The following is a 27610-nucleotide window of genomic DNA, read 5'->3' on the forward strand; positions in this document are numbered from 1 at the left end:
GCAAAAGACGGGTAAGTACGTTCACTTATATTGATGTACCTTGATGAGCATTGCACCTGTCGACCTGAACAGCGTAAACGATGCCAAAATGGCAGTCTCCAGCTTGAGGGTTACCCCTTCTTTCTGCCCGCATCAGACAAACAGCCACACTGTCTGCGGTGTTGCACCGACCAAGCCTGGCAGTGAATATTAACTGTAAGTGAACGAATGATCCTGCTGCACCGAGTCATTGGTTGCAGCTGAACCCGGCATTCAGACAAGGCGTAAGCAGAGTGGACTGGGGGAAACCCCCCCATAACAATTGTCAAACAGCTGATCAAGCTGAGCAGGCTGCATAACAGAGACCCTTAGTTGCTCGTCTGAAGTGAAGAAAAATACTAGTGTTACAGACACAGGGTGCACTTAGATGCAAGCATTGCAGATAATAAGCAGGCAACTAGGCTTCTTTGATGCCTCCCCAATGTGCTTTCCATGCTGAACTTGGGTGACATGCTGTCACGTTAGGCCACCTTGGTGTGAATAACATTCTTGCTAGCTGTTTCAGGCATGTTACCACCAGCACATTTGGACAGGCGGTATGAGCTATTTCACATGTCACGTACGCTTGGCCACAGATAGGGCGGCGCACTCGCATGGTTGCCTGCATGCATTCCACGCCATTGAATACCGGCTATACTGGAGCGACCGCGCCCACCCTTCGCTGCTGGGGGCTTGGTTGCTCCATGCACTGTACTCTGTCGGGATGAGTGACCGTGCGGAACGCGTACGATTACGCTGGGACTGTTCGCGCCATCTGTCGAATCTTTCTTTTAGCCGTATTTTCACTCGCTATCTCTTTTAAAGGTATAGGCGCCATGCAGTGAACAGATGGCGACACTGAGCCGCGACGCCCAGCGCCGCCATCGGGAAATAGGAAAAATACTGGGTCGACCACCGCTCGCCAGCGTGCTCGGGTTTCGGTTGGGCACCTGCTTGGCGGCACCGGATTAAATGTAGTATACGCGATTTTAGCTTAATTAGAACATACTGCAGTAATTCTACAGCACCTGGCTAGGAATAGACTGAAGGATTGAACTGTTGAGTATACGCGTACGCAGGAGGGGGGCAAGCGATATTGACTTCCCAGTGCCACGCATAGCCAGAACGCAGGTGGAGCCTTTCGTGCGCACGTTTTCACGTTTCCACATAATTTTTTCAGCGAATTTGTGTTTCTGCTAGAAAGCACAAATTCATTAGCTGTTCACAGCATTGGAAAGAATCCGTTTTGTTCGCATACTTGAAATCGCGGACCGCCGTGGTTTCGTGAGTGCGGTGCTCCGTCTCACTGGATCGATTGTTTGGGTGTAGTGCGGTCTGTATACGCTGCATTACGGGCTAGTAGCATTGACTTCAAAGCAAGTATAACTATATACGCGGGCTCAAATGTAGATCAGGCGAGTGGGAAGCATCGAGAACTGCGCACCAACTGGCGGCGATTTTCGATTGATTGATTGTGCGGTTCAACGCGCCGACACCAGACAGGCGATGAGGCGCGGCATAGTGGGGGGATCGGGATTAATTTTGACCACCTGGGGATCTTTAACGTGCGCCGAAATCTCGAACACGCGGGAGTTTTCGCTTTTCGCCTCTGTCGGAAAAGCGGCCGCTGGCCGGGAAACGAACCTGACACCTGACGACGATTTTCAATTTCACGGCTTGAATTATCGCCAAACATTCCCAGAATATGTCCTGCTACTCGCCCCTGACAGTTCGTTTCCGCTGGTGCCAGTTCGTCCCACTCCGAGATCACGGAGCGAGCACGTTTTCTTGCTCCGTGCACGAGGTCAAGCAGTATCGCCTCAGGAGCGAAAGGGGCGAGGGAAGACTGCAACCTCTGTGCCTTCCGTCTCATGTTCCGTGAATACATTCACAGCGTGCACGGGTTTCGCTGCAAGCCCGCCAGGAAATTCCCGTGAACAATTTAAGACTATCCCTTTTTTTGGGGGGTAAGCAAGGCCTCCAAATATTAGAATCATCATAAACTCCGTTTATTCTTTTTTTTGTTCTCTGAATTTGCTGTAGCTGTTCTGAGCTCCGTTAAAACGACTTTGTTTTATTGAGCAGCATTTATTTGCAGCGCAAAAATCCCACATTCGTTTTTTACACCTTGTACTGACGTAGGTATTTCGACTTTTTGACAGGCTTTTTGTCATACAAATGACCCATCATATTTTTCCATAAAAGGGGGTGGGATGTTGCAGCCATCAATAAGTTCTCTTACAATTAAAATACGGCTGAGTGTTACGTGCCGCGTGAATTTTCATTATAGACGCCGCGGAAGACGCCTGCATGATGCAGACAAACCAACCTTCGTGCAAATACTGCCAATGAGCGCGGTATTCGCTAAGAGGGGAAATTTATTGTAAGCTCACGGGTATTAACGGCTGGAAAGCCGATATACTTTACTTTGACAGCAGCATTTAATCTGCTTGGTAGTCATGGCTGTTGTATTTTCTAAAAATTTCACGGAAACATGTGCCGCCGGTGAGGCTGTGACCAGCCTTCCCAACTCAGACGATTCAGGGCAGCGAGGGCGGTAGGTTTCCTTCTGCGCTTTGTTTCTTTTAAAACCTCTCGGTCGATAACACTCCATCCTGCCGCCGTTGCAGCGTATTCCGCAAACTTAAGCCGCTTAAACGCACCTAACCACTTCTAGACGCCTTTGCAAGGGCGCGTGCACAGTGGCTAAAGCAGGCCGCCGGCCAGGACGGTGCGGCTCGGCCTACCCAGTGTTGCGTGCAGGCGCGGTAGATGGCGCTGCGCTCGCTCGGCAAACTTGACTGGAGCATGTGGCGACCGCGTCCATTTTTCGTTGCTGGGGGCTTGGTTGCTCCACGCAATGTAGATCTGTCGGGATGAGTGACCATGCGGCACGCGTACGATTATGCCTGGACTGTTCGCGCCACCTGTCGAATCTTTCTTTTAGCTCGTATTTCCACTCGCTCTCTGTTAACGGTATATTGAAGAGTACGTAGCGACCGCGTCCATGTTTCGTTGGTGGGGGGCTTGGTTGTCCACGCACTGTACTCTGACGGGATGAGTGACCGTGCGGCACGCGTGCGATTATGCCTGGACTTGTAGCGACCGCGTCCATGTTTCGTTGGTGGGGCGCTTGGTTGCTCCACGCACTGGACTCTGTCGGGATGAGTGACTGAGCAGCATGCATGCGATAATGCCTGGACTGTTCGCGCCGTCTTTCTATTAGCTCGTATTTTCACTTGCTATCTCTTTCAACGGTACATTGAAGAGCACGTAGTGACCGCGTCCATTTTTCGTTGCTGGGGGGCTTGGTTGCTCCGAGTGCTGGACTCTGTCGGGATGAGTGCCCATTCCGCACGCGTTTGATTACAGGTGCAAGTGTTGTTGTGCCATCCACAACGGGTTTCTATGTTTTTTTCTGTTTCCGCATCTGCTACAGCGTGCCAGGTTAGCCCAGTGCGCCGTTGCCTCTCCAATAGGCCGAAATGTGACTCAATCGCAGCTTTCGCTCGCTCATTTCTGTGTCGTGTAAGCTGCTGAATGCGCTTCCTCATGCGCGGTTGCTTTCGGATGGCTGATCACGTGGGGCCTTTGACTGCGGTCAGGAGAGATGGTTCTTTGATTCCGATCTGAATACAAGTTGAGCTCGGATTCGCATTCAGAGTTTCTCATCCGAGGAAGGAGTGAGAGTTCCACAGCATCAGATTCTGGTGTTGAAACGGTGGGGTCGCTGTCCCAGAAGTGTGCATGGCTAACTCAAAATATCTGTAAGAAAGGCGATTTCTCACCCACGCCCTTTCCTATCGACGCGTTACGTTCCAGGCTCTATCATAGTCAAATAAATCACTATGTTCCTTCCCTGATATTTCGGAAACCAAGCCGACACTGGGGGTGCGTCATGGCCAGAAACACCCGACATTGAAAGGGTTAAGTGCACTTACGGTACAGGGAAAAAGCAAAGGACACGTCGTGAAGTCAGCAGTGCAGTCATCTAGTCCCTTGAGGCATTCCCACATGAAATTCCCAAGGACCACAATTTGAAATAATGAAGTGCGAGCACTTCAACCATGTTTTATTACAATTTGAAGAAATTTTCTACAACACTCATAACAAAGAGACTTTACACATCCATAAAAAAAGGGTTAGAAAAAGTGAAATTCAGAACCCTTGTTGTATGGTACTAATTGCATTCATGAAAAATGAAACACCCGCATGACATTGCAATCACAGCTAAACAACACCCTCAGACATGCACTCAGCATCCGGTCAACACAACCTGCAATACTGGGTGCGGTGGCAGCAAAAAATAAAAGACTTAGTCATGTGTGATGAAAAAAGCCAGCTCTTCATGACATGTCCCTTTTTAGTTTCTATATACACACACACAAGTTGTACACAACACGCTCACTCTGGACTATACAGAACAGAGGAAACCATTCATAGCACAGCAGGAAAATGCTGAATCAAAGAGAAATAACTTTTGTTGACCTCAAATGGAAAGAGAAAAACTAAGTCGGAATCAAATGCATCGTAAAGCAATGGAAATCTAAGAGCTTCAAATGGGGGCAAAGTGTAACTGGCAATGTTGACAATTTGTCTGATGCATAAATAAAAAATATTCAGCAGACACATTACCAACAACTTTTATTATAACAAAAAGGAAAAAAATGGAATAGCAAGTAGGTAAGAGAAAAACAGCTGTTTCGTATGCAGTATGATTCTACTTAATGTGGCAAAGCTAGTTGAGGCCTTTCTCAAACTCGCTTTTGGTCATTCAGCTTTGGTGATGCTCAGACAAGAACAAATAAAACTGTACGTTTAAACCGAACACTTGACTCAGGAGGAGAAGCACTTCCGGTTCCAATGCAGCTTTGCAACCGCACTGTACGTGTGCCTTACTTTCCTTTCAAGAAGTACACACTGAAGATGCACACCCCAGGCCCACAACCTCGACCCCTGCCGGCCATTCTCACAGCAATGCGCATGGCATCCCTTATGCCCACAGCCCCAAAGAGGGAATGAACTGTTGTCAGCGGAGCTGCCCTACTAGTTGCAGAACAAGCCCCGGTTGCAACCCAAATCGCATCAATTCCGGCTCCAAGATAGATACGACCAACAAATTCCGCAACAACTAGGGGAGCATTGCGGGAACAGTCAGTCCTTCCCTCTGCAGCATTTGTCCAGCTGAAGTAGCCCTGTACACCAGCAAGTGGTTGCATTAGGTATGTTGGCCGACACTGCTGCACACAGCAGATGCTTCCAGAGCAGTACCACAGCAGCCCTTGTCCGGACTCCCCTGGCCCATCAGTATGTTCCATGCAAGTACCAGAACATTCCCCAACTCATTCCTGATTTGCGCTCTAAGAGCTAGCGTCAGCTTATTGATGAGTTCATTCACGCCTTGTGCGTCGAGATATAGCAGTTAGTCCACTGCAAGAACAGCCCGCCCTTTGCGCAGTGCGAACCCCAAAATAAATTTCCCACACACCCACACATTTTTGAGGAACTGTCAAGGGCAGGCCTGCAAGTGCGTCACAAAAGACGCCCATTCCTTGAGGTGTTTGTTACACATGGCGACACATGCTTAACTGCCCGTGTGTGCTTTTTACAAATTTTACAAAAGAAGTCAGCAGGCAGTGATTGATGTATGATGAGAGCTATTTCACATTTTCTGTCATGCCGAACAGTTTGTGTTCACAACCCCGTGTGGTCCCAAACAAAGTCCCAAGTGTAGCAGGTACATGTTATCCGTTTCTCAACCTGTGCAACTGGAAGGTGCCATTATTACAACAAAGGTCCGAACAGCTCGTCTCACTCTATGCACACCACTGGAGCTGCCACATTTAAGACAGCATAGGTTACAAAGAAGCAGAACTTGAGATCTGTATGCTTCTTTGGCTTCACTGGCATTTATTGTGACAGGGCATTGCATCGGCGTGGCTTGACAGAAATTTCAGGAAACCTTGCGTTCACAGTCCACGAATATTGGCCTAATTTCTTGCTTTTATTGGGAGTGGTTCTGGCTTCGGCCTTAGCATGACCCATGCTGTGTAAGAAAGATTCTGAAGTACCAGTCCTGTGGTTTTTTTTCTTTTTTGTGCGGTTTTTCTCCCTCCCAGTGTCCCGTGCGAGTGAATGAAGGAATGGTAACCTCTTTAAGTAGTCACCCTGCAAACCTACCTGCAAAACTGACCTTAATCTGGGAATGCGTTTTCCACACGGAAGAACACCGACACTTGTGATGACCGGCTAGAAAAGCTGGTGGCTGGGGTGCCTTCCCCCAAAAATAACAGTATAAAAAAGACCTCTGAAGTTTGGACAGCAAAGAGCACCCCAGAAGTCCATGGAATGAGGCTAGCGTTCAAAATTGCAGATTTTTCCAATGAAACTGGGTGAGCCTTGATGCGGGCATTTTGAGAGGGTCTCTGCAGGCGGGTGCAGCGGACAGCAAAAGACGCTGAAGAGAGCCGCTCGGGTCCTCGATCCAGGCCACCGACCCGGTATCCGCGCATGGGAGAGCAGAGTGGCCAGTCGTAATCACAGCAACGGAGGGGGAGGGTCACGTGAGCCGGCTGAGGGGGACACGAGCCAGTCCAGATGAGTGCGCAATGAAGCCCCGACACGGGGAGAGGGGACGCAGCGGCAGCTACCTGCGCTGGAGCAGGCCATTGGTCGTGAGCGGCATCTCGAACTGCGCTAGCAGCGGCAGGTGGTCCGAGGGCACGTGCGGGTGCGGGCAGCCCACCACCTTGTTCTCTTGCATCCACTGAGGGTCCAGGGGACCCAGCACACCCAGCACAGACAGGTGGCTCCGCGAGAAGAAGATGTAGTCTATGACACCCTTGAAGTCGCACCTGCACAACATGGGATTTGGGGGGGGGGTTCAAGGGCTGACGCCTCTTGTGCCAGAATTGCTCAGAGCAATACACGTCCCTTGTCCTTGGGGTGCGTTTTGCAAGGTTTTCTCTGAAGAACACTGCACGAGCGTGCAAAAAAAGCTAGTGTTTTGGCACCCGAACCCTACAAGGTCCATGCCGGTTAAGTCGACAAGAAATCAAGGGTTTTGTGGTACACTCAAGGATCCCCAAGTGGATTTTCAAGGACCACATTGTTACAAATCCAAATAAGACTGATCAGGAGAAGATGGAGTGAATAACTAATAATAATGCCTTTATTTTCCATCCAAAATGACGTAAGAGGAGAGGAGAAGAAGGTGATGAGAAATCATTGAAGAAAGGGAGCATGGCCAAAGCCAATGTTTTGACAAGGGGATTTTGCCTCCATGCAAGTTCCTTGTCGAAACCATGGCTCCAGTGGCATTTCCTTCTTCGATGGTTTCTCTTCAATGTTTGTTAGAGTCAGATCAGCATTGTTTAGAGTGTTACAAAATGCAAACTTTTATTTGCTAAAGAACAACCAAGCAACGAACACTTACTCAGTCCTTACATAGCCTCATGTTGCCTTAATGTTTAATAAAATAAGAAATACAAGGATCTTCAAATTTCTGAAAAATTCTAAAACTTAAAAACAAGCTTTTTAAATTTAAGGGTTTCAAAGACTTGCATAAATTTTGCCAATGTACCAGGTCTCCACGCACAGCACAAAAAAAGGGGCATCCCAGTACTTTGGCTTCTTCGACTCCAAGCTTTGCCTCTTCATTGCCAATAACAGGCTGTGGCTTTTGTGGCATACAGGGTGAACCTCCTAATGCGTTATTTGGCACAGATGCGCCGTGCATGCCAATTTCAGCTCACCAAATGCTGTTGGTCATTGACCATGGCCCTCCTCTAGGAAAGCGTGATTGTGAGCCCAAATGAAGTTCGAATGAACATGATTTTTCGTTCCAGATGTTTAGACATAGTAGCACAGTCACCAAAGTGAAACAGGGGTACTAGCGCAACATGGAAGGCCATGTTTTCAGCTGCCATCTGATGGTCGCGTGCATCACGTACAACCAACTAGAGCTTGCATCTTACTCTTCAAGAGGAAAAGCCTTGAACCATGACTACACTGAGAGCACACACTGCCTGCCAGAAAAACGTCGCCCAGAAAATCTTAAAGCGAGCCTGTCCTCAAGACTGGTGGCGTAACAAAAGAGTTCAGCCGTTGAAGTCAATGGTTATCATGGGGAAAACCAAAAGCAGTTTCTCACGTATAGTTGGTGTAGGGCATGGTTCCATCCGGATAAGCCTCCTGGATCTTGAAAGGATGAGTGTAGGAGTTGCCGATCAGTGAATCAGTCTCTTGGCACATCTTGCGCAAGCAAGACTTGTAGCCAAGCGATTTGAAGTCCTTGTGGTCTGCTGAGACCCGGCCCTTTTTCAGGTACTCAATCACACCTGAAACAAAAAGTGCCTAGTAAATTCACAAAATTGGGTTCCGTGAATTCTAGGTTAAGCTGCATTTCAACTTAGTTTATTGGCATAGCTGTTAACGGGAGAGTTTCCCCAAAGTTCCACATTACTTGGAATAGGCACATGCTTTTGCAAAGTATTATAATTTTGTTGTACTAAATTGTCATTAATCGAGGATATGGTATATATTTGCGACCACTAAACTTTTCGAATTCTCGAGGTTGAAGTTTGGGGCTTGAAAAGGAATCAGCAGCCATGGAAGCAAGCCTTGATGCCTTTGATACCTTGACTAAATGGCCCGCTCGGCCACTCTCTCTTAGCCACTTATCCACCTAGGTTCTATTATCCACCAATTTGCCAATTTTCTACGAAAAGAGAAAGTGGTTTCTGATATCTCCTTTATACATGGTGCTTTTATTTTGCCTAGTGATGAAAAGTTAAAAGTGGAAGAAAAAAAGAAATGAGAAGATCTAGCTGACTTGAAAGCAAGCAGTTTCTGGAACAACGGGAGCACACCAAGACCTGGAAGGGGGTTGCCCCCTTTGGATCATCTTTAGGAGACACCAAGATCACGGTGCCCACTTGGCTGTATACGAACACAGCTAGGGGTGGCCATTACAGTGACCCAATCTGGGCCGCATCACAGAAACAGCAGGATTCTCTAGGGAGGCACAGTGAAGCCACTGCACCAGCAGATCGAGGTGCAGTTGGGCTTTCACAAAAGGCATTGCACGAAGGAAGGAAAACGAGGCGTCTGGTCCCCTCAAGGATTTCATTTGGATTACTAAAAGCAGATGAAAGCTCCATGAGTACTTATCTGTTGGGCACATGGGACATGGCTCTTAAATTTATTTCTTTTAATTTTTAAGTAAACTGTGAAACTTGTCAGTCTTGCTGCTTTTTTTCCACTGATTTCAAATATGGCATTATTTTTTAGTCCGTCAGTTAGTTCCTGAGATAATTAGAGGTAATTAACAATTTTTGGAGCAACAATAGACAAAACAGTGTTGGTCATAAAACTGTAATCTTTACATTTTCCAACACTATGAACCCTGGTGAGTGCAATAAGAGAATCAGTTTTTTTTATGCATCGCTTGGAACTAATTTTACAGCTCATTAAACCTCAGTATTTGAAATGGGCACTCAAAATGGTTCCTTGCCACTGGTGCCACCAAGGTTTAATGAGCTGTAAAATTATTTCCAAGTTGCATAAAAAAACTGATTCTCTTATTGCACTCACCAGGGTTCATAGTGCTGGAAAATGTAAAGATTACAGTTTTATGACCAACACTGTTTTGTACATTGTTCCTCCAAAAATTGTTAATTACCTCTAATTATCTTGGGAACAAATTGATGAACTACAAAAATGTCATACTTGAAATCGGAAGCAGCAAGTCTGACAAGTTTCACGAAGTTGCTTGAAAATTGAAAAAGTTTTTTAAAGAGCAGTGTTCCCCCTTAATGAGCATACTAATGCTGCGTCGACTACTACTACTACTACTATGTATATTTTATTGGCGCAAGGGCGTCTGAGGCCAAAGAGCGCCAAGAAAATGTTTGTTTTGTCACATTTATTAAAATGCCATGGCGATGATTGTGATGTACTTGATAAAAATAGTGTATATATGGGTGTAAAGGGCCCTTACTCTAAGAAGCGAAGATGAATAAGATGAGGGGTAACAGTGACGATGTTTATGTGTGTGCTGGGAGCGCCATAACATAGCAGGGATGGCGGTGACGTCCCTGGCACGTTATGAAAACGCTCTAATGCTGCGTCGACCGCATACAACCAAATCAGCTTCATTCGGTCATGTCTGCCTTCAAGAACCAATGTGAGGTGATCTGTTTTAACCAATGCACTCAACCATAGAAATATTGACTGGAACGAGATTTTAATACAGAAATTTTACAATTTTCCTATGCCCCTAAAGTTAGCAGATTTTTCAAATGGCAAAATTCATGAAAATTAAGGGTGCATGAAAATAAGGGGTTTTGCAGCAACTTCTGATCACGCGATGTCCTACTACTATTGCCCTCGCCATTAGGGAAAGGAGGCATGCGGGGGCAAATGAGGAGGCCCCAAACCATGTGACATGCAGATCGCACTCCGCAAGCCAACAGGAAGCCTCGGCAATGACTTAGGAGAATGGTACAATAAGGTGTGCAAGTGGAGTGACTACGACTACAATTACGTAGTCCTGCAGGACAGTCTTGGTACGTTCCACAGTGTGCAACAAGGCTCGGCCAGGAAGCTATGCTGCTGAAAGAAGCACCGTGGCTTCTTAGTGACAACCGCTTTGGCACCACTTTTCAAACTGGAGACTTTTCACCACGAAGTACATGTTGGTACATGAGTGCACGTTAATAAAAATGTACATGCGACTAACAATGTTTGCTCACGTGTAAGTAACCACCACACACAACAGAAGTGGTTGACCAGCACTCTTTTCCCCTCGCAAGACAAAAGAGAACCCAACTGTAGACACACGAGCGTGCACAAAACGGAGTCCCGAATACGGTGCCTCTTACCAGAATCTGGCAGGGAGTTGAGGTCGCCACAGAGCAACAGAGGCACGGTGGGCGTCTCCTGGCCAGACTTCCGGTGAGCCCCAGCCTGGGGGCAATGCATCACATCGTCCACCATGGCATGCAGCTCCCGCATCAGCATCATGGTCTGGATCAGCTTCACGTCGCAGAACTCCGGATCCCAGTGGATGTGAGCCGTGCAAACCAGCAGGGGTGGCAGCTGCTGAATCAGGCTCCTGCTTTCAGCGGTAGCTGCATTGTAACAGGGACGTTGGCAGATGCCCGCCGCAGAGGCAATTAACAGCAAGGAACCTTTCCAAACAATTCGCACGGGAATTTTCAGTAGCCTGGGTGCAAGAGCATTTCCACAGCCCAACAACAAAGCACAAAGTAAGGCTTCCCCAATGGTCAGAAAAGGGTTGCTTTTGCTGGCTGACTTCACATTTTGCCGCCACTACAGCACGTTCCAAAAGAGCCGGAGTACAAAGGAATAGGAGAGCAGAATTCCATGATCTTGCACTAGATCTTTGTGGGATGCCTCTGTTCATAACCACCCAGCACTATGCAGCTGTGCTCCCAGTGAATGAATCTTCCTGCACTGCCTGCTTGTAAGCAAAGCCAGCAAAACTGTACGCATTTGCTAGAAGAAAGCCTACAGTTTAATGCCACTGCTGTTTCGACAGCAGCTGCTGCAAATGAGAGACCTGTAGTAAAAAGTGCGGCATCATGAACTCGGTCGATGGCACAGATGATGACTGCACTTAAATGCCACTACGATGATCATTTATACTACAGAATAACCAATACAACAAAACGTGCAAAATGGCCTGGCCGGTTCCTACCTCTCCTGTGTATCATGAACGCCACTATGACGGAGACTACCTTACTACAGATGAATTTGCCTGTTTAATGAAGCAAATCATGCTATCTTAATCTCTGAATTGTTCTGCGACGAATACGCAAAGCTGCACACACGCTAACGCACCACAGCGAACCAAAACAAAGCAACTATCAGCTCCAGGGTGCATGCTATGGCCCATTGCTGTAGCCGATGGCACTCACTAAAGAAGTGAGGTCACCCCATGCTAACACTTGCAGAACTACAAAACTGAAAAGGGGTGATATTATTTGGGCTAAATGCACCCGCTCGCCTTCTGCTCTCCTCCGCAGGCCATGCCTAGCTAGTTTGCCCACGCCCCAATAACGGGGCTCAAACGATTGTGAAGAAGGGAGAAAGGGCAATACAAGACGGAGCCTCAGAAAGGTGGCAAAAAAACCCCCCCAAAGCTAGCAGGTGCGCACGCACCCGCTGCCTGATCGAGGGAAAAACGAGTTTTTGTTCCATTTCCTAAGAGCGACATTGCAGTGGTTGCAGTGTGATGGTTGTACAGTTCCGCCATGTTAGTTTGTGTTGCAATGCATTTAACTCGTGACGAGTGAGACTGTTTAAAAACTTCTACGTGACGACCAGTAAGAAGATAAAGTTACTAGTGCTGTGCAGGGCAACCGGGAGGGGGAAAAAAGGAGAGAGAGAGAGAGACTCAGCAGAGGAGTATGGAACCAGTGCATCGATATTGAGGTTCCTTAAATAAGGGGGGGCTAAAAGAAAAGAAAAAGATGCAGGGGAAAGCAGTGCAAGATGAAACTATCTAGGAAGTGGCTTTGCACAGCCGCTGTCCAAGGTGTTCCCGCTGCTGCCTACACGTGGCTTGTAGGTGCCAGGCAGACTGCTGTCGGCAGGCCGTTGTCTAGCAAGACAGGTAAACAGTTTGCCTTTGCACTCAGCATTGATGAAGCGCCATCCAAAGCAACAAGAGGATGGGTTAGAAGCTTTAACAAGGCCATGGCACTGGTTTCAATTCTGCAACTGGCCAAGAGGCTGACAGACCACCCGATCTCGCCAACAAGTGGTGCAATTCCCGACTGCCGAGGATGTGCTGCAGGAGTACAGGCCTGAGCCTACAATTAAAGGGGCCATGAAGAGAGAACATAACCTAGTTTGAATTTGAAAAGAAACTCACTATACTTCCTCAGCTACACGATGTCAGCAGTGATGTAATAGTGGGAACAGTGAAAACAGTTATCAGTGCACTAACGGCACGTCAAAGGAAACCATAAGCCGCACCACCATTGCACAGTCGCTTTTCTTGGTAGCAGCTCTGGTCAGTGGACAGCGAGAAGGTTGACTGGCAAGTCGCCATCCCTTCATCTGCTTTCCTTAATGTGTAGACTTGTTTGAAGCCTGTACCAAAATTGGCATTTTTGTTACTGGGACAAAGCAGTCCTTTTGAATGAACCAAGCTCGTGTTTTGTCTTTATAGCCCGTTTACGCAGACCAAACTGCTTTTTTTTATTTTTATATGCTGTTGCTTCAGAAAACCTCGTGCGATGGCTGAAAAGGTGGCAAAAAGTCCAAGCAATGGCTGACAGTGCTTCTCTGCTGCAATGCAACAGGGCCTGGAACGCTGAAGCCACTTTGAATCAAAGGGTGCTATGCTTTAAGAGTGTACGAAGCCTCCCAGCAGATTATGTTGAGGACAAGAAAGCCTCGATGACTGCGGAACTTTTTTAAAGATGGTTTTTGTTGCTGGAGACGACCACACGGCCTCAAAATCACATGATTGCTCTTCTGATTGACAACTGTGCCACACACAACACGATTTCAGTGCTGAGCCACACAATTTTCCCACAGGCGAATGGCACGTTGGTGCTGCAAACTGTTGAACCAAGAAATCGCACAGTCCATCAAAGCCCGCTTCCGCATAAGGATGCTGCAGCAAATCATGCTGAACCACAACAATGAAGGGCCAGCCAGGATCAACATTTTTTGGGCTATTGAGATGGTTATTGACACACAAAGAAACGTGCCCATGGGTCACCCAATCCTGCCATAGCTGCAGGAATTGCTAAACATGTATGGTGTGTGATGCAGTACCAGCTGTAACAGCCCACAATTACACCTTGGTGGGCAACAAAGTTCCAGCAGGCTCTGACCGTACAATTGACCCCCATTGTGGAGGCCATCAACAGAAAATGGGATGCCGAGCCAGGATTTACCAAAAGCTCGTAACATTCAGCATTTTATAATATCTCTCAGGGTAAGAAGCAGGAGCCATCTGCATTTTTCAGCATTACAATGAACACACATAACGCCCCCATTCTCCAAAACATTTGTGCAGTTTTCATACAAGAGTTTCCTTAAAAGCAATTAAGATTTCTTATTCATGCTGTTTAAGCATGAAGTGCTTACAGAGTGCTTACAGACTGCCCCAAAAAACCCAGCTTGTGACGAAATTCATTTTCAGTTAGCAAAGCATAGTTGTGAGAACATCTTAAAAAAATGGGTCAACATGCTCTTTGAAGGAATTCTGGTCACAACTCACATCGGCCCTGGATAAAAGTTTAGACACAGACTGTGATTCAGTTCGTACCATAGTCCAGAGCACCCTCTTGGAACTGCAACAGGGCTGCAAGTCCGATGTTGTCCCTGGTCATGACTCGGTTGAGCATGTCTTCCGAGCCATCAGCATTGGCCATGGCCAGTTGGTTGAACTCCACAAGACGCTCCCTCAAGAGCGCAAACCTGCAGTCACCAATGAGGCAGGCTCATTTGGCAGCAGTCACGTAGCCAGGGTTAACAAGTTACCCTCAAATACGTGACCATTGCGCTTTTGAAAAGCCTGTTGTGTGCACCAAAGATGTGAAGAAGACGACTCGGAACAAAACCGATAGTCCATGTTAGCAGTTCCCTACGAGCAGACTCCTATCTGAGGTACCTGCCTCATCCTGGCTGCATCTCAAGAGGGTGAAAAAGAAGCAAGTCCTACGTACACTCGTACAATTCGGTGGCACTCAGCAAGGGTTTTTCAATGTCCATGCACTTAAAAATGCCCTGGTGACTCCAACAGAGTTACCCCAGGGTCTCCATTAGAGTGCCTCTCACAGCTCACACATTGCGCACTGGCAGCAGAGTGCTAAAGGGCACTTAGATAGACCCCATACTACTCCCGCCACAGCATTTTCGTTTCATCCAAACTCTTAGCTCAACATGCAGCAGATCCGTTCCATGTGCAGCAGCTCCTCTGTGGTCACAATACTCTATGCCTGCTGCAACCAGTCAAGTTTTGACTGACTGGCCCACGCATCCTATCAGGTTTCTGACAATCCTGTCAGGTTTCTGACATACAATCTTTTTGACACACAAGCCCAGGAGATGCTTTAGGATGCCAGACATCCCATAAAATTATTGACCCCTTTTCCCTCTGTTGCTCCTCCGTGACAGGAGGCAGCAACCTGGTAAGTTGAACTGCTTCCACCTCCTGCCCCTTGAATGAAAAATCCTGGCCATGGCAGTGCTACCACCACAGCAGATTTTGTGAGAGCCCGTGGTTACACTACTTGTCAATTGTTCCCAGCAAAGCGAAGCCTACGATACAAATTCAAATACATTAAGGAAGGCAAAACTGAGTAAAAATTGGATTTCTTTATTATAGTGCCAAAAAATAACACTATTCGAGAATGTCCCCACACAGTGAAGACCTGCCAACATAGAAAGAAGAAAATTCGGGAGACCGGGGGGGAGGGGGGGGTTAGTTAAGCATTTCAGAAATTTTTGAGACTGGAGACTGACATCAGAAATGGGTAAGGGTGTCCATTTTGAGCTGCTTTGTTATTGCATCATGAGAAACTGTACTCCTGGTTCTTGTAGTGGAGAGCGCCAAACTGCTTTACTTGTGAAGGGACCTTTACCCTCGCCTTCTTTCGGTACAGTGGAGAGTGCGTTTCGTGACTGGCTTTTGTAAGCTACGACAAGGGCAACCACATGCAACGATGAAGACGAGCAACATGAAGAATGTAAATCATCAGGTACAGCAAACAGGGAATGGTGGCAACGACAATGACAGAAAAATTTTACGCAGGCCGCTGGGGGCGACATCAGCGCAAACGACGGGGCGTCGCCGTTGCTCGCTTTTGGCCGGCCACAAGCAGCCCACAGGCGAGCAACAGTGATGAGCAACAGGGGCAGAGGGTATAAATATTTTTCGCTTGCCATTGCTGCCCACGCTACCTGTTTGCTCAATCCAATGAGTTACGTTTCTCGCGTCGCTTTTTGCCATTGCTGCATGTGGTTACCCTTTAAACAACATTCCAGTAGCACCCAGACGCGCTGTGCACACAATACTACAGTGCCTAGAATATACTCAGCAGTACTCGATGGTATGGTTACACGGAACTACAAGTACGGTGGCAAGTGGTCTTCCGCAGCACTGCAACTTTGGCAGCAGGAAAGACTGACGTACTCGCATGATTAAAAGAAACCGACCTCTCTACCGTGGCGGCCACTTTCTGGGAGATTCGAGATGGCGTTCGTACAATCGGGAGATGTGGTCAAAATTCGGGAGTCTCCCGATCAATTTCGGAGAGTTGGCCGGTATGGAAGTGGCATCCTCAGATGCGCATCAGGAGCAATTTAAAAATGGTGCCAAACACGCCCCCATGTGGCCCCGCCTAGTCACTGCAAGTTTCATGTGACGCACAGTAGCATTTACATTGCTACTTTTTCTTCAAAAACACGTGGTAACATTTATTTTTATAATTACTTACAAATATAGCACACAGTTACTTAAATTTGTCTGCAGTTCACTGTATGCCGCAATGGCTCCGCTTTAGTTGAAATATCATTGTGCATGCATTGCAAAACGTTTGTTTACGTCGGTTCGGTCGCCTATCATTCTGTTTGTGCGTATGTAATTGGCTTCTTTTTCGAGCTATTAGAGCAATCTTTTAAGCCTAAGTCCACTGAGCTAGTAGCATTGCCTCCATATTCTTAGAATCCGTGCAAGAAGCAACAATTTTAAAAAATGAAACGAAAACTTTGAAGTGTGATTTCTCAAAATACCATTTCTACTGAGAAAAGGAACATTTCCTCTTCAACTATTTGAGTTTTTGAAACCATTTTGTAAGTTCTTTATCAATGCTATATACACAATCTGAACCAGAATAAGCATGTTATCACAATTTTTTTTAATTCACACTTTTTCTCCCAAAAATGAATAAAATTTGTTTGTGTTACGTATATATTTAAAAAAAAAAATCATGGGGTTATGGCCGCCATTATTATTCAGGTTCAGAAGAAAGCCTGAGGCATTCAACACATAGAAAATGTTTCAGCCCTGTGCCTGTAAAAACATTTCTGAAAATGTTCCTTGCGCCCAGAAAAAAAGACAAAACTTTGGATTTGTATTTTAAGAACTATTAAATAGTTCTCTATCAAACTTTGCACATAGTTTGTAAACGTTTATCATACATACCCTCCAAAATTTCAAGTCGACTGCTCAAAAAGCAGCAAAGTTCGCCGAAGATGTAGTTGGACACCTATGCCCACAATCGAACCTCCCTTAATTCAGAGTGTGGCATAAGCAACCGGTGAGACAGCACTACCCATAATGCTTCTGCATGGGGCAGAGACGGAGCTTTCCATTTGTCGGGCCTAAAAAATGAAAAGAAGACTCACTTGCTCGTCCGGAAGAAGATGGCACAGCCATCGACATGCCTTCGTTCACTCTCAGCCATAGTCCTGGCTCGTGACTTGGGGGCAAAGATGCCATCGTAGCCGTCCTTTTTCAGCTCAGGCAGAAAGAAGCCATGGTACTGTTCCATCTCCACTTCCTAGAATGATTGAAAAGGGAAAAACGGTCAAGTGTCTCACCAAAAGTGAAGCGATTGGTGGATTGTATGAACGCATGACTAATGTTTATCCCACATGCCCCATGCTTTGTTCCTTAATTTTACAACCAATAAGATCTCAAAATCTTTCACATACGGCTATTTTACAATGCATGCATTCCCATTTTCAAGATGGTCCATTTTATAATGGAAAGAACTATTCTTCCTGAACAAAAAATCTAATTTCTTCATTAACAAAAACAAAATTTGCCCATTTCATTGGCAAATTCTAGTCTCATTTGCATTGCCATCAGGCACCCAATTATCCAACCAACTTCTGCAGCCTTCCCCTTTTAACTTTAGGTTCCAGGAACAAACAGGGCACAGCGTTTTGAAGCGGTTGCATAACAGGTCTTTCAAAATTACCTGCAAAGAGATGATGTCGGCCGAGTAGTGCCGAATTTCGTCCATGATGCCCTTGCGGCGGTACTCCCAATTCAGAGCCCAAGTGGGGCAGTACCCATACACTTGCCTGGTGGCATACTTGTCGCACAACACGTTGTAGCACATCACAGTGAACACAGCTGGGAAAGAGAAAAAGGACAACATATTCTGCCACTTCAGCCACTCGAGAGAATTCACTACTCTATCTGCAAAATGCACGGAAGCAGGTGTTTTGTAATGTTTACTCAAAGCAATTGGCCTACTTCATACACATGTGCAATAGAAAAGCTCGATTTACAGGCTTTATTTACAGGTCCGATTCAGTTTCCTCATTGAACCGAGGAGTCCAGAGCAAGAAACAGGTGTGGGGTACAAATGACAGTCGGTAGCGTGAAAACCATACTACGCTGTCCAGCCTCAATTTTTCAGCATCAAAACACAGTGAACAAATGTAGCGCAGCAGAAACACAAGGGACGGAAAGAATACACACGGACGAGCGCTCGTTCGTCTGTATTTGTTCCGTCCCTTGTGTTTCTGCTGCGCTACATTTGTTCACTATGAATTACCAACTAGCCCAGTCTACAGCTTTACTTGATCAAAACACAGCTGGAAAATGTGGTCTTCAGGGAAGAATTGGCCAAGCTCTGTTGGCAGGCACCCACAGAGCCCGATCAAGTGCATGCAACCTCCTGGAGGGCCTCTAAGAAGGATTGGGAGGTAAGGAACAGAAGACTTACCGGACGGTGATCGCGGCATGTGGGCCACCTGCAACCAGGGCCTCTGCGGCGGCTGCACAGCGCTAACTGTAAAGACAAGAAGGTACGGTTGCTTAGGTTGCTTGTTAAAGAGGCTGGTCCACCTATGTTGTCAACCACAGGAAGAATCGAAAAACCACCGGGAAGCCGCTATTGTATTGCACTCACTAAAATTACAATCACATCTAAGGGCTCTGAAAAAATAAGATCAGTGATGCACTGCATATGAATCAGCATTAACTCTGTGCGAGACAGACGTGGGACTGATGTAAGGAGTGACCATCGCCCATCAGTTTACTGGCGGTGAATAAAAGTGGAAGCAATAACGCAGCAGCAGAAGAAGGGAGAGGGTATTGCAAAAGACCAGTTTTGTAAAAAAAAACATTCCAGACAAAAAAAAAAGCCAAATGGTAAGAAAAAAAATGCAATTCACACATCTGGTACAGTTTTTTTAAAATGAGAAAAAGAAAAAAAAAACACCACCAAAACAGCACAGAGCTTTTCTTTTTTTGTTTTCATTGACCACATACGCTATGCTGGCCTGTATTAAATAACAGGAACACAAAGGTAGATTTTCAGTTGTTAGCCCAAGGCTTGGTGCTCGGGGCTTGGGAAACAACTAGTGCCTCTTCCCCACACCTCGTATCCCTGCCAACACATCGGCTTTGAGTGTGTGTTACTCATTTTTGGTACCTTTCACACACCTGGCCTTGCAGTTTATTAATTTTTCTTCTATGACTGGAACTACATAAAAATGGCAGAATGTACCTCAACAAGTCCAGCCAATTCAAGAATTCGAGATTATTAAAAAACAAAGAAGCGGGGTTTTATAACTGGGCCGACATGGGCAAGAAGCCATGTTCAAAGTATTCAGAAGCAGTTCTAAGGAAAACACTGCCCTCCTTGTCTAGAAAAGTGAACATACTCACAGCAACTTGTAAGCACAACTGAACATCACAAAAAAGGCTCTGCAACTAAAAATTTTGCAGCAAAGACCGTTTTTGTGCTGCATACACACACTACACCGTTGAACCTCCCGTTTAAGTGCAGGGTTGCCTCACTGTTATTTTCAGCACTGAGCACATCGGCCATGCTTGGTAGGGTGTGGGGTGTCTTGTTACGACAGCACTATGACACACTGCACTCAACATGCCCTGTGTAAACGAAATAGGTGCAGAGCTCATCTAATGGGGGAAGATTAGCTACACAAATGCAATTAGCACGGCATTGCACTGGTTTATTTAAGCGTGCTTCTGTGACATTTATACTATCAACAAAAACGATGTCCACCATTCCCAGCCCGAAATAAAAATGCTACGCAAACCAAGAAAAACTGCGACCGGGGGAACAGAGAAAAAGAAGTGCCTGAGCACACAACGCAAAGAGTAACCATCCTAACTGCCTAGGTCACGATGCTGGCAGCACATGCTCCCGCCGCTCCCGGAAATGATGCATGCACGGACAGGCACCGTAACTATTGAACGCCTCCCCCCTCCCCCATCCGATAGGGATTAACAATGAAAAAGCGCTGGCCGGAGATAAGCCAGAGATAAGACATCTAGGGAAGGTACCGAGCCTCTTCGGGCGTCTAACTTGCAACGAGTCAAGAGGCGCCCCACCGTTCCGAAGCACACAGACCATGCCGTGATACGTCGCGAGTCGCCAGGCTGCCATTCACGGACGCGGAGGAGCATGCTGCACGTTCGCGTTCAAAGGCCACGAACCGCGCTCGCCGCGACCCGTAGCAATCATGGCCGACCGGCCCGGCGCGATCTCGACGCAACGGCTCGAAGGGGGGTGGGCGTCGTAATGGTGATGGAGCGGCAACCTTGGCCTTCAAATGCGACGCCCAAGGCCGCGAAACCCTTCCGCGGGAGCCCCGCCGCGCCGGTGGAACAACCGTTTAATTCATGCTAATTGGTCTTCCCCGAAGACTGGGCCAGTGCCGGCACCGAAGGGCCGCCAGCGTCGCTTCCCTTGCCGGGCATGGAAAGGAGCCTCGGCGCCGTGCCCAGCGTGGCCCCCAGCGCGAAGTTCGAAATGAATTCGAAACCCGGACTCAAATGCGCTGGATCCAAAAGACCTCGCTGCGACTCGAGCATCGTTCGCGGAAAAACACGTGGCACGTGGTTATAGTTACCGGGAACAACGTCGCCGCCATGCTGGGGGAAACGATACCGCCGTGGGTCGAGATTGCAGTAGGAAACAGAATACACGGGCACCAGGATCCACATATTGCAAGACACGGGACTGCACACGTTTGCTAGCTGCGCAGGACGCCTTCCGGTGGAGGCCACGATGGAGCTGTATGCAGCGATGATATGGCGCACGAGTGGGCCACAGAGATAGGGGTCGCCCTTGTGGGGCACGACCTAGGGTTCGCTGATGCCCGGCGGCGCTGGCATCGAGGAACCCTGGCCCGACCTCACTGGTCGGTCCTCTCCAAACCTGCTACGAGGGGACTCACTACACGGGCAGGCCCCCTCCCCCACCCCCTGGCGAAATATATAGCAGACAGTTCGAAGAGATGGCAGATTACGGAGATTACAACACTAACTTCGCATCCAGCCCCTCCCGAAGATAGTCAACAAGAGTGTCTGCTGCCCTTTCTTTTCTGCACGCATTGCCTGAGGACTCAACCTGATGTTGAACACTCTTAAAGGCACTGAACACTCCAGACGAATACTCGAGTCACGAAATTCGTCACAAATGCCGGTAAGAACCTAGGCGGTGCCGTGATCGGGCTGTTGTCCCTGTGCACCTAAATCAAAACGGCACGCCACTACCAATTTGGTGTCTACGTCACCACCGCCTTAATCGACTCGTGCCGCGTACGACACGTCACTCAAGAGATCTTCCGTTGGTTTGGCGCCTCAAACTCTTAAAACCAGCTACGTTCGAGAGACGGGGAGGGAGACCTGTGTTCAAAGGATTGCTGGGCTTCTTAGTAAGGGGTACAGAGACTTATCTAGTTCCGTTGTGTTTCTGATGTGGGTCAGTAAAGTGGTCTTAATAAAGCTCAACAAGCTCCTTAGAGGGTGCGAACCATGCCTCCCAGCTGGAAGGGCGCTCTGAGGCAGGAACTGGTTAGAGGCAAGATCTCAGGGTGGCTTGTGTGTTTGAGCATGTCCAGGGGCATGCTCATTGTTGGGGTTTTAGCCGCAGTGTGAAAACTTTAGAAGCCGGTCTACGTAGTGTTGAATGTGTGGTGTTGGTAGCGCGCCGGTTTGTGCTCGTAGAATGAATGTACAGCTTCAGGGGGGCGAATTTTATAGGGTAGGCGAGGGTGGTTCTACGATTTACGACGCCTCGTGAATACTGTTTGCGAGTCTGATGCAATTCTTGTGGGTGCTCTTTTGGGTCATAAAAGCGATGTCAAGGTTTTGGAGTGCCCAGATCATGAAGAGCAGCTTGAGCTAAGGCAGCTAAGGCGTGGGCCTTCTCATTCCTCCAACACCTGCGTGTCCAGGGACCCAAATCACTAGTATCGAAGATTGGGATGGCGGCATGTGATATTGGCGCGTGTGTGGCGCATCTGTGGATATATGTGGTTCTCTCCGCGATTGCGAATCGCAAGTTTGCTCTCAGTCATTACAACTATTTCACTTTATGTTGGTGTGCTTCTATGGCGTTGACAATAGCCTGAAACTCCAGAGGTGTCGACCACGGTACCGGAGCGTGCGTGGCCGCTGCGGAGACGTCGCTGTGAAAAGCTGTCGTGCTGATTTTCCGTGTCTATGTTATATATGTAGAGTACGCGTAAATGACCGTTGTCCCTTGGAGGATTGTCTTCCGGTTGTATAGCGGCTTGCCCTGTCAGAGCGGCGACCTGCCTGGACCCATACTTTTCGGTACAGGCTTCAAGTTTCAGAACCATGGTGAGGGCTCTGGTGGAATGCATATGCTGGAGGTGTGCGGCGTTACAGCCTAGATGTGAGAGGATGAGACGACCTTGCGGTGATGTTTGTAGCCTGTGTTTGTGCGAGGTGGCGTGCGTCAATGTCGTATAAGAGGTAATTTCGTGTGAATCTTGCGGTGCCTGTTATGATACGAATGGCTTTGCAGAAAAGTGCTTCCAGTTTCTCAAGCTGACTTTCTGCCAGATGGTAAAATAAGGAAGGCTGTACATGAACCGTGAAACATTGGATGGCCTCGACCACCTCGCGCCCCATTAATCTGGCATGTGGAGGATCTGGTTCGCTTGTGTAGTAATGATTCTCGGCGAAGTTGTACCTGTGCCATCCTGATCCATGTGAAAGCCGAGGATCCGTATGGAGTGTTTTCGGGGAATACGTTTGCTGTTTAGGCATAGCCATTGATGAGTTCTTGGGTATCGTTTACATGAGCCTTGCGGGAGTCGATGACCACCATGGACTCCGTCTTCTCAGGTGAGCGCGTCAGCCCAACAGCTTTCGTGTATTGGGCGACAGCATTTATGGCCCGTTGAAGATCTCTTGATGCCAGGAGAGGCCGACTCAGCAGCGACCTTGTGGTCACGTGGGCGAACATCCGGGACGTCTGCGAGTGTGGGCGGTGCCAAGAAGCTTCGAGCTGCCGTAGAAGAAGTCTGGGTACTTGGCTATGAACGTAAAGGCAATGCTGTGCGGTGCTGCCGGAGAGATTCGATATTCGATTCGATTCGATGAAAATGGAGACCCGCCTCCACAACAGCTGTCAAAACTGGGGGCCCGCTGGCTTGTCACGTGGAAGTTCTTTCGCGCCCCCTCACAGTGAGTGGGTGCTAAAAAGGGGGAGGCAGATGAGGAGAGGGTAATTTAAACTGTTTGTTTGCTTCTAATTTCCTGGGGGTTACTTAGTTTAGTACGACTCAAATCTGTGCGAAGGGATTACCGCACGGAGACGCCAGAAGAAGTCCAGCGAGAAATCGCACTTTTATTTGCCTCATTATTCGCAAATGACCGCCTTAAACCAGCTTTACTACTGTACGTCGGCAAACGTCCCCACACTCTCGCATTGCGACCACGTTGCGTATCCAGGCCGTTGCTGCTGTATGCAGTTCCACTCGCCTCCCGCCAACGTTGGGAACTGTTTTGGCACGACGGACGCACTTGAACACTAATTTTGTGCTAACTGGTTGTTCTCCGTAGGAGTGTATCTGGTGCATGTTAAGAGCTGACCTCCTCCGCTGTGCCAACAGCTCACCCGCGAGTCGACTCATGTAAAGTTACATAGTGCTCGCTATGTTAATTTACAGAGTAATATGTTTGTTGTATTAGACTTGTGTAGTCATGAGACTTTTGAATCAGACTTTTGTAAGAACGATAGAAAAGAACAAAGTGCCTTTCCGTCGTCCACGTCGTACGCTGCGCTTGAAGACGTTGAAAAGGGATTACCAAACTCAAACATTTGGGGGTTTTACGTGCCAAAGCTACACCTCAGCTACGAGGGGCGCCGTAGTGGAGGGCTCAAGATTAATTTCGACCGCATGGAGACCCTTAACGAGCGCGAAATGCCGACACGACGGGCGCGTCTGGTTTTCACTCAAACTAAAAGGCCGCGCAGCCGGGATCGAACTAGTGCCCTCGGGCTCAGCACAACGCCTTAACAGCTGGACCATCAAAGCGGCCCAAATGGAACGTGCCCCACGCTGTTGAATTTTACGTTTCCCTGTGTGGCTAACTGCAACAGCATCCATCCGCTTACCCCGCCATTTTACGACGTTTCCCCGAAGGTGAAACAATAAAAGCGCTTTTGGCTCCTGCTTGCCACGGCCACTCAAGGTGCCGCTATTTTAAAAATCAGTTACCTCCCGTTTGGCGGCTAAAAACAATATATAACTTACAGCATTTTATTAAACGAGGGATGTCTAATTAACCAACAAACCTGCCATGGGACACTGACGGTAGGGACAGCGGGACAGCAAACTCGCCCGTCGTTCCGTCTTTCGCTACTCCGCTTCTCGCGTCGGGGGGAGGGGGGGCAATGAGGACGACGGCTTGTGACGTACGCACAGGTAAACAAACCAAAAAGGCTAAAATGACGACAATACATACCCGTCTATCGAGCCCTTACGGCAGCTGCAAACAGCAGCATGCATTAGCCGTTTGTGTGTGCCGCTGAAGTACGAGCCCGCTGATGGCGATTGCGCGAAATCAGGTCAGTCCCCAGCGTGGCCCGCTTCTGTTATCGCAGCCGGGACGAGGCGGAAGCGGCGCGAGATGTGGCAGCAGCCGTGAAGCACGCGCTGGAAACTTGACACGGATCGCGTATGCAAATGAGGTCGCCGCGCGGAAGGCCGGCCCAGCCGTCACGATTGCGGAGCAATGTCACGGTCGCAGCTGGCCGCAGCACGCACCGGCCGACCGGGAGGGCTGCAGAGGGGGAGGGAGCCACTCGCTCCGCCGCACACTTGTTTGTGGCGGTGGCTCTCAGGGGAGTCCACTCTTTCGCCGGCATTTAGCTCGCGCAACTTACTACTGGATACGGAAGACTTGCTTGGGGAGAAGACGGAATTGGTGGGCTCGTCAGTCGAAATTTAGCAGAAGCGAGGGTGGCGAAGAAAGCGTAAATGGGAAGGAGGAAGTTTGGGGGCAACATCAACCAAAAGAAGCTTACTACTGCCACTGCTACCACTACAGCTTACTGCCCAGAGACGAAAAACAGAACACGGATGGGATACTGAAGGTAGTGGAACAGCCTCGTGCGGACTTGGCCGCCAGCATCGTTATGCCAGGGTGCAGCGCTGACCAGTCTACGATGGAGAGATGAAAAGAGTGGGAAGACCGCGGGAGATGACGGAATAATTCTGAATTCCTATAAAACATATCGATATTGTACTCAGAAAAACTAGCCCGTAAGACTCATCAGAGTGCAATCGTGTTATACACAAGCTGCTTACCAAGGTGAAGCGCGTAAGTGGCACCCTAGATGTACATCGACCGAGGGAACAGGCCGGATTTGGGAAAAGTTACTCCCGATGGACCAAGTTCATGCCACCAACCACGCTAATCGAGAAGCTGCCTGTGAGCAGCTTTTTTCTCGCCGCCCTCCCATCTACTATGTATGATAGCAAAATAAATGATTTGATTTGATTTGATTTCAAACGTCCGAACACGGTCTTTGTACGTACTACCAAGACCGTGTTTCCACTGAATCAGTCGCAGCAATGGAAGAGTTGATGGACCTGCAGGGAATACAGGAGGCATACACAGGGCTCTCGGAGGACACGCACACACAAATGATGTGCGGGTCCGATCATCCTCCGGAAGAAAAGTGAGAGGTTCTCCATTAGTCAGTGCGAGATACAAGGAGGTACCACTCTCCAACATTTTTTACAGGCTGTCAGAGGGGACACAAAACAGCGCTACCGACTAGACGATAAAGGAGCAAACACAGGCGTTCCTTTCTCGTCTTTGTCCGTATAGCGCTGTTGTAGGTCGCCACGAATAACCAAGTTGCCCAGACTGCCCTCGTAGACTGTCAGAAGGGGGTTTGCTAGGAAGAAGACTGGAATACGAGTAGAGTAAAAAAAGGGAACATTTAAGCCACCTGAGGATTTGGGGACGACACCGTCTTGGTCAATAAGTGCCAAGACCCCCCTTCCCCCCTCCCCACCAATAAAGTTCAGTAACTGTGGAGCCTGGCGGTAAGGTTAGAGATAAACAGAGAGAAAAAGAAAAGTTACAACAGCGTAGCAATGAGCCTGCTCTTCGATCAGCCCAGCTAAAAGAGATACAAGTTGTCAGTGTGGATTTTAACCACGAGATAAAAGTGCCCCGAAATGGTATGGGCTGGGCTGCATTAGGGGAGCCCTCCCAAGTAATAAACGGTAGGCTACCCTGTCACAACCCTTTTTCAGTTTGGTCGTTGCTGTACTGCTCCCTGTACCCACTGGCCTCTGTTAAGCCCCGAGGATAACATAAATAGAAGGGTGCACAAACAATGCGTGCTTCCGGTGGTAACATGCGCAGCAGAAAAACTGAGGCCAGCTGAACGGCCCACGGCAGTGCTGGGCCGGCCATGTGATGTGGCAGGCGTGGACGACCCGAGTAACGTAACTCGAGCGCTACCGAGGAGCGGGAAGCACCGGAAGACCGAAAACAACTCGACGTAGGGACGAGGTGAGAAAATTTGGGAGATCCATCTCTCCGGAGAGACCTTCGCCCTGCTGCGGCTCACTCTTCACAAAAAGGGTAGTGAAAAAGTAGTGACGGTTGTACTAACTCTACGTACTTTACTACCCTGCAGAACGGTACGTAGGTCCTGCTACTAAGTGTGGACCCTAAATGCTATCGTCACTAGTCTAGACCGCGCACTACTAACTGCTGCTTGTTTGATACTAGCATTCACTCATAGCAACAAAATTCCATGAATTATTGAACATACAACTACAGCTCTTTTCCCACTCCACTTCACGATTAAAAAGTTTTGGAAAATCCACATGTTGACTTGTACACGCTGACATTAAAATGCGTAATTCCAAAATTATCGCTCAAATATTTGATTTTGTGCGACAAGCGCCCTCTAACTATCAGAGGACTTTCCGCTGCTGGTTATAAAAGCAAGAAGAGCAGGTGTACTTCTAAGGTAACTAAGCTATACTCGTTCTCCCCGTGCATCCCGTTGGTTTTATTGCAAAGTGTGGTATGTGCGTGTTGAGTGTCTGTATGTCGCGCTGCGCGCTCCGCCGATACACATTGTCACGCGTAACTGCGCTGCCCACACCCTTACTTTAGGGTGCTCACAAGCACACCCTTTTAGTTAAATCACCTTTGAAAGGTGTGTGCCGTGGGACGAGATTTTTACACCTTTTCAGCCAAAAAGTGTCTAAAAAAAGTTTAGTGTGTACACACTAAATGCATGGCCAGTTAGTAAAAGCAAGTAGC

At 48.1% G+C, this 27610-nt stretch overlaps 1 protein-coding gene across 3 annotated transcripts in view; it reads right to left on the reverse strand.

The window, feature by feature from the left end:
- Positions 1–4054: 4054 nt before the first annotated feature.
- Twin (CCR4-NOT transcription complex subunit 6-like twin) overlaps positions 4055–27610 on the reverse strand; it is a 150197-nt gene continuing 126641 nt past the window's right edge. For all 3 annotated transcript variants that reach the window (XM_077683784.1, XM_077683776.1, XM_077683791.1), the window contains 7 exons: positions 18747–18812; positions 17991–18148; positions 17413–17567; positions 14330–14481; positions 10902–11150; positions 8171–8357; positions 4055–6872 (listed from right to left, as the gene is read on the reverse strand). In XM_077683784.1, the coding sequence (XP_077539910.1) occupies positions 6665–6872; positions 8171–8357; positions 10902–11150; positions 14330–14481; positions 17413–17567; positions 17991–18148; positions 18747–18812 (1175 nt within the window). In that variant the 3' untranslated portion in view covers positions 4055–6664. The remainder of the gene's footprint in view (positions 6873–8170; positions 8358–10901; positions 11151–14329; positions 14482–17412; positions 17568–17990; positions 18149–18746; positions 18813–27610) is intronic.

Source organism: Haemaphysalis longicornis, unplaced genomic scaffold, assembly GCF_048455015.1.
Source record: "Haemaphysalis longicornis isolate Haplotype H1 unplaced genomic scaffold, Haemaphysalis longicornis Haplotype H1 scaffold_1, whole genome shotgun sequence".
NCBI classification, from domain to species: Eukaryota; Metazoa; Arthropoda; class Arachnida; order Ixodida; family Ixodidae; genus Haemaphysalis; species Haemaphysalis longicornis.